Consider the following 7,697-nt stretch of genomic DNA (forward strand, 5'->3'; position numbering starts at 1 on the left):
CTTGAGATGGATTAAAATTAATAGGCCAATAGTTTACATAAGTTAATAAATAGACCAAATTATAATTTGTGTCCATAACTTGTCTGGTTATGAACCATAACTTGACAAGTTATTGTCTATAATTCACAATTTTTGTCCATAACTTGTCTGATTATGAACCATAACTTAACAAGTTTATCCATAACTTATCTGGTTATGAACTATAACCTGACAAGTTATGGCCTATTAATTTCTATAACTAAAAATTAGCCTATATACTATTTTAAACTTTTTATATTGACCTATTTTCTACTATTTCCGTATATATAATCACATCATGTCCAGCTTACAAATTCAAAAGTAACAAATATATATCCACATTACATTTGTCTAGCTAGTTGAAACTGGGAATTAAAGTCTCACAGACAAGACAAAATGCATAAAGTATATTATACATATATATATATATATATTATTCTCAAATAGCTGAATAGCTATAGTCATCAGCAGACGATGGACCCTGAGAAGCAACAGATAATAGAACAAAGGTTCCGAATAAGACAGTGAGAATAGCAGTGAAGTTGACAAGGAAGGCCTCGGATCCATATTTGGCAAGGCCCGAGTTCTGAAGGAAAGTGAGCTTCTCCAAAAAGCCCAATGTCGCCGTGGTCACAGCCAATACGTAGATAAAAATCCCAAACACCACATGCCATGGGAGAGACTCACTCCTAAGGTAAGCAGAACCTCCGGGGAAGAAGAAGGTCAAGAATCCATAGAGCCACTGCGTGTACATATTGTTCCATATCTTAGATAAATCATGGAATAAGGTATTTACAAACGAAAAATCTATGACTTCATAATATTTTGCATGACATTATAGTCATTCTTTGGACATGAAATTATATATATATATATATATATACACACACATATATATATATATATATATAGATCTTGGGTGCTAAACAATGGTGATGAGTCCACATCTAATTAGGCATCAACTTGTGCTACTCGTTTGATCTTTGATGTCAATATGCTATAATCACTCATGGATGACTTTAGGCCTTGTTTGGTAGTTAAAGGGAAAAGTGAAAGGAAGGAATGGATAGAAGTAAGAGAATTAGAAGATGGATTTTAAGACTTATGGTTATTTGCGAGGATGGATTGGAGAATATAATATATAGGGCGATCGATTGATTCAAAATCTTTCACAGGACTCCGATATTTGATTCTCTCAGAGTTGGAAGAACAGAAGTAGGTAATACATACTGAACACAACATGGAAAAAGTTCTTTTTCCTCTGTCTTCTTCACCTAAATTATATGTTTTTCATCCCTTCCTTTTATCCCCCTTTCTCCTTATTACCAAACACAGCCTTAAGGTCACTCACCAAGCACTGACTCGATCAAGTTAAAAAAATCATTGGTATTGTAACGAGCACTTAAATATGTTGCTAGTGGTAATAATAATTACTATCAATATTAGTCTTTAAAGATAGGGTAGAATAAGTCTTTTCATTTATTATGCAAGTCCGTGTAAATCTTATGTTCTGATGTATTTTATCTTTTAAGCTATTCAAGAGGAAACTCTAGCCTCCGTTTCTCTCAGTTTTGTTCTTACATTTCACGGCTAGAAAAGTTTTAAGAGCCGTGATTGCTAGTCAAAATCTAGAAATAGTCCAAATTCAAAATTAAGGGTTCGTTTAGTTCGCTGATTCGAGTTGAAATATGATTTTATGTGAGAGTTTTTTACTGTAGTAAAAAAGTTAAATGTGACTATTGCTGATATTTTTTTACTGTAGCAAAATTCGAATTCTAAACTCGAATCGGTGAAATTACCTGAATAGCATAGAGTACGATAACACCAATGCCAAGCCAAGAGTGCAAACTGTAGAGATTTGCAATCCCACTCTCATTGTGGTACTTGAATGCTGTGTATATCCCCACAATGCCCAGTACTAATGCAATGGCATGCAGAACCAGGTGTATTAATTTCTTCACGTCTTTACTCAATGGAAGTGATTTATAACTAATAATAGCTGCAAATAAATAAATAAATAAATAAGACTATGTTCCTGAATTCGAATTAAGAACATACTTGACACTTGAAGAGGAGGCAAGAAAATAATAATAATAATAATAATAATAATAATAATAATAATAAAAGAATGAACGGAATGTCAATGTCAAAGTTACCTTCACCTCCCAAGACAATGAAGCCAATTAGCATGAGAAGAGGGTGGAGCTGTCAAAATTAGACATACAAGGGATGTGAGATTCACAACAAATAATCATTTTACAGAAGCTATATACAAACGAAATTTGTTCAATGTAACTCATAAGTTGTTTTAGGTTATTTTTGCTATCTTAACACCGTTAATTAACAACAAGAATAAAGAACTCTTGGCCGTGTTTAGAATTGATCATGTTTTTATTTTTTACGTTTTTCAAGAAAGAAAAAATGAAAACGTTTTCAAAACGGCGTTTGGCGCAATAAAGACAAAAAAATAAATGAAAATGATTTTTTAATTTAGTGTAAAACGAGAGAGAAATAAAAAACGACTTTTAGTTGTTTGTTATTTTTTGTTTTCATTTTCTCCTCTCTCGAACAGAGAGAGAGAAAGAGAGACATTAATGGGTTTTTTTACACTAAAAACAATCTCTTAATAAAACTACTAAACACATTTTTTAAAATGATTGCTATCTGAGATTGAAAATAATTTTATTTTCATTTTCATATAAAAAATAAAATTATTTTAAAACGAATTTCAGACAAGTCCCTTATTTTCGGTTATTGTTTTATAACTTTTTTTTAAAAAAAATATCATGGTTCGTGGATTAGACATCATCACTTTGGATTCGAGCATATCCTATGTTAGATACTTAATATTTAAACAAAAGTATCGTGGGTTGCGTGGTGCTTTACTTAATTGATTGATCACTTTTGCTGTTTAAAGAAAACGAGTACATGAATAATAATAAAAAGTAAGTAATAAACATATTAAAAAGCAAATGGACCACATTATTACATAATATCAACTTGCCAAGCTAGGGAAAAAGATTCGGTTCTTGATTTCTTTCAAATACTTTGTTTTGGAATTGTTTAATGTGGTTTTCTCATCATTCACTAGGCACCAATCAAAATTGAGACATTTTCACACACACAAAAAAATCAAAATGGAGACATTTAATTGCAGTCCACAGACCAAAAAAAGAAGCCGGAGAAGAAATGAAAGGTTTTCGTTATCAGGAAAAAAAAAAAAGGAAACTCCGAGCTAGCAAAGATCAACATGTCATATGCAACATGACATTTTTATTTTTTTGGAATAGCATTTAAACACAAAGAAGGTCTAATCCTATATTTGGCATCATAATATAGAAGACAAGTGAGTTAAGTAACGATAATCACTTCACAGAAAACTCCAAAATGGATATGTCCATGCCTTGTGTAATCCTGAGGCAGATATTAATTACACATGATCCAAAAATTCAAGATTGGTGGGTGGATCCTTTTAATCACGACTTGAGAATTAACAAGTGACAAAAATGTTTTCGACATTAGAAAAAGACCCTAAAGTCTCGAGGATCCATATGGACGTGTCCGGTTCTAGACCCTGCGATATTTTGTGATCAGCAGCTAGCTCCGTGATTAATATCAAGGAATAATACAAGTAAATGAGGAGCTTTCTTTGGGCTGTTCAAAAGGTAGGTGAGCACATGAAAGGGTTTTGGTTCTTTTTTTTCTTTTTTTTTTTTTTTTTTTTTTTTTTTTTTTATAATGAAAAGTGTGGGTCCAAGCTCTTATAAAACAATAATTAAAAAAAAATTTAAATTGAAAATGAAAAAAAGCGTTTTTATAGTACTGTTTTTGCATTGAAAAATTGAAGTTCTAGAATTTATAAAGAATACACTGGTAGGTTACAGGTGACTCCGTACGCTAAAATTGAGGGCTCATTTTACGGATTTGAATTAAAAATTTAAGCTGGAAAGTAAATATACGTGAAAAAAAAATTGTAACAAAAAATTTAAATTATGATTTAAATTGTTAAAAGGACCGAAGTCCTGACCTTGAGATTATTACTTCTCAGCAGTAGCTCCAGTTAGAAGGTGGCAATACTTCCACGTTTTAAGTCTGCCCCCCAGTAAAATAAACACAAATTTTGCTCCCCCTAAGTTTGGAAATATAACGCCTATGAAAGGCGTCACTTTTATTTTCTTTGGCCTTTTCTTTTAAGCAAAAAGCCTATGAAATGATCAGAAAATGGTTATCATCATATGCATTATATACATCATATGAAGTTAAACAACAATGAAACGTGTACATATAATATATATATATATATATATATATATGACCAATTATAAATCCTGTAATGTTTTGAATGACCCGTCTAACAGCCTGGTAAATAGGGCTGTTCATAAACCCGTAAAACTCACAAACTCAACTCACCTCATCTCAATCCAACTTGAAAAATATAATTTTTAATGTTAAATTTTTTTTTCGGCCCATTCAATGTCTGGCTTAAAATTTTGAGACGGGGTGTGAGTTGGACCTATAATGGCTCGCACACCTCAACTTAACTCGTGCTCTAACTTACTTCTTCTAATATCTAACTCTATACAGACAACTCATTTATACTCTCTATTTTCTTCATGTTTGAATTAAACCTTTATATTTACTTTATGTTAAGACTAACTTATGAGTGTAGGTTAATTTATGTTTATTTTATGTTTGATGTTAGATGGACTACTTTACTTCATGTTTGATATTAGATTAAACTTTAAATTTCTATCTATTTAAATGTTAGAATTATTATTTTTATTTGATGATAAATTTTAAATGTTAGATTAAATTTTGAATTTTTAATTCTTTGAATGTTGAAACCGACCATTCAATCCACCCGCACCACCCTAATCTAACCCAAATATCATTGAGCTATGAAATTTTTTTAATATTATTAGGACTAAATATGTGCAATTTATGCACTTTAAAATAGGAAAAAAAATCTTATCCTCTACTAATTCGATCCATGAACAGCCCTACTGACAAACCAAGTCGTCGGGTAGGTGGGAATAGAATTAATCCTAGTGAATTGGAGTGGCATCCAATGCCATATCAACAAGAAAAACAACAACAGAATCAATACCCGCCAATTAGAAGAACCACTTCACATTGAAATTTCTTCATCAACTAAATAGGCATTCCTAAAATAAGCTACTCAAAAGTCCAGAATTTCTCTTTGGGCAAACTTTTTTCTAAAAAGTAAGCAAACCAGAAAGCACATGGATTTTAAAAGACTCGAACAAGAATCCAAAATTTTGATGATCAGGAATTAACACAAACCCAGAAAGTACGATGCTTTTGATCAAAAAATGCAACAAATCATGGAAGAACAATATCATTGAGAAAAAACCCAGAATTGGTTTTATATAATCGATTTAAAAGTGAGCGACTTACGTTGAAGATGAGGTTCTTGTTGGAGTCTTCCCAAGCGAAGCCACCTCTGAAGTGAATGGTCCAAACCAGAACAAGAATCAAACCCACCAGCCCCAGCGCGTGTACCACGAAAGTGAACGGCGCAGCCGGCACCTTTAACGCCATGATCTCTTCCCTTTCTTCTTCTTGTGTCGTTTCTCTCCTTTTTTTTTAAAAAAAATTTGCTCTACCTTTCAAAACAAGCTCAACTGAAATTAATACAAGTCTTAGGCAATATGGGACGAAAGACTTAAAAAAAAAAAAAAAAAAAGGGACGAGAGATTTTTTTTTTTTTTTTTTTAAATTAGTTTGTACCGGATGTAAGTATCACGTGTGTTTGAAGTTTCCACCGGTTATTCCAAGTCGCCTTAACCGTTCGATGAATATCAAGATCATGATGAGATGGGTGTACGTGGGATTTTCTAGTAGAGGCCTCTCATTAATTCTTATCCAATGCGTTTCAAAAGGATCGTGTCCGCTTTTCTACCCTTCGTTGGACTTTTGTGCTGACCATTTCGTGCCCTTTCTATATTCTTCCCATTGTAGAAACGTTTCCAAGAGTTTTTCTTCCCACAATACGTTTTCTCGTTTCTCTGTCTTTTTCTGCTTGAGCTTTTGTGTTGGTTGTGAACTTTGAAACAAAAGTACTACTAGGATTAATCCATCAAGCGCATTCTTAACCATCGGTTTTCGTTAAATTATGTTAAATTACCATATCTTTATTAGTTTAATGTGACATATGACAGCTCACAACTGTCTTTACTAATAAAATAAGTTTTCATAACTTAAGTCTCGTTCATTTCACTGATTTAAGTTTAAAATTTAAATTTTACTACAGTAAAAAACTCTCAGAAACAGTCACATCTAATTTTTTTACAACAGTAAAAAGTTCTTACTTAAAATCACATATCAACTTAAATTAAAAACTCGAATCAACGAACTAAACGGATCCTTAATTCTACCTTAGAAATTTTCAAAGAAAAGATCATACATTTACACAAGAATTAACGAACACAATTTATACAGTACATTTTTTTTCCTCCATATAGGAGCAACAAAATCATGATATTATCCCCGCTTGCTAGGGCTGAGAGACTAATTTGAAGAATTAAAGGCATGTGCACAAAGGCTAGAGTTATATGACTTGTAATCAATCTGTCCATGAATTTTTTATTTTATTTTATTATTATTATTATTATCATCTGTCCGTGAAAAAAAAAAGGAAAGAAAGACAAAAAGAAAGAGGAAAAAAATATAACTCGTTTAATTCGTTGATTTAATTTTTTAATTTGAGTTGAAATGTAATTTTATGTAAAAAATTTTTATTATAATAAAAAATTAAATGTGATTATTTTTTACAATTTTTATTATAATAAAATTTAAATTTTAAATTTAAATCAGTAAAATGAAGATGACGTTTGGTTTATATATTTAGAATCGTGATTCATAATCATTCTTATTTTACGTGTGTTTTTTGTGAGAGAAAAATACTGTAAAAAATTATGAATTATGATTTAAAATTATAAACGAATATAGAAAACAAACGTCTCCTAAATGTGTCTAGTCAGTTCGGAGTAAAACTATAGTTTCAGATGAAGTCACGGCTGACATAATATTTGTAAAGTGAGCTGTACGGGACCCACAAGGCCCCAACCCCAACCTTGCCTGTGATCTCGTCCAAGTTCCTTCATCTTATTTTGTTTTTATGGTCGAGAGGTCCACGGCTCTTAATTATTAAGCACAGTGGAGACATCCCTTACGATCATTTCACTACTTTGCAACTTTCCCGAAACACGAATCACGATGGATTGGCATAAAGTCCAAGTTTAGGACTGAGAAGTCACTAGAGAGCAGTGTGAAACATTAGTATGGTATCATACACAAAACAAAACCGGATTAGAAAACACTCCTTAAGAGTTCGTTTAGTTGGAAGATTCAAATCATGTGATTCGAATTATTTTTGATTTATGTGTATTTTTTATGAAAAAAAATACTGTAGCGAACCACGAATTATGATTCGAATCAGGGAACGAATCTCTCTACCAAACACCCCCTAAATGATACATGTCATGAGAGTGAAAGGGAAAAAAAAAAAGAAGAAAGAAAAACTCCTACTGAACCAAGTCTTGCGTACGAGGCAAGTGGAATGAACTTTATAGCAGATATAAAAGTTTCCTAATGAGTTTCCCAACTCAGTGCTCCGTTTTTTATTTATTATTATTAAAGTTTTATTAAAGAGCGGT

General features: G+C 31.8%; 1 protein-coding gene across 2 annotated transcripts; it reads right to left on the bottom strand.

Moving 5' to 3' along the window:
• Nucleotides 1–274: 274 nt before the first annotated feature.
• Nucleotides 275–5,784, bottom strand: LOC21398863 (transmembrane ascorbate ferrireductase 1). Of its 2 annotated transcripts, XM_024172899.1 has the most exons (5): nucleotides 5,770–5,784; nucleotides 5,437–5,663; nucleotides 2,175–2,223; nucleotides 1,818–2,017; nucleotides 275–760 (listed from the first exon to the last, which is right to left on the bottom strand). In XM_024172899.1, exons 2-5 carry the CDS (start codon nucleotides 5,578–5,580, stop codon nucleotides 458–460), a joined length of 696 nt encoding a protein of 231 aa, XP_024028667.1. In that variant the 5' UTR covers nucleotides 5,581–5,663; nucleotides 5,770–5,784; the 3' UTR covers nucleotides 275–457. The 2 variants fall into 2 exon arrangements, with proteins under 2 accessions (XP_024028667.1, XP_010107440.1); XM_010109138.2 differs by lacking the exon at nucleotides 5,770–5,784 and having other exon boundaries at nucleotides 5,437–5,714.
• Nucleotides 5,785–7,697: the final 1,913 nt, after the last annotated feature.

The sequence above is a fragment of the Morus notabilis genome, unplaced genomic scaffold, assembly GCF_000414095.1.
Source record: "Morus notabilis unplaced genomic scaffold, ASM41409v2 Scaffold759, whole genome shotgun sequence".
Classification (NCBI taxonomy): domain Eukaryota; kingdom Viridiplantae; phylum Streptophyta; class Magnoliopsida; order Rosales; family Moraceae; genus Morus; species Morus notabilis.

What these genes read in the sequence shown, in the direction of transcription:
- LOC21398863 (XM_024172899.1), bottom strand. Translation starts at nt 5,580, where the DNA reads ATGGCGTTAAAGGTGCCGGCTGCGCCGTTCACTTTCGTGGTACACGCG. An exon ending in ACAAGAACCTCATCTTCAAC is followed by an intron (nt 2,224 to 5,436) that starts GTAAGTCGCTCA and finishes TAATTTTGACAG; the next exon opens with CTCCACCCTCTTCTCATGCT. An exon ending in CATTGTCTTGGGAGGTGAAG is followed by an intron (nt 2,018 to 2,174) that starts GTAACTTTGACA and finishes ATTTATTTGCAG; the next exon opens with CTATTATTAGTTATAAATCA.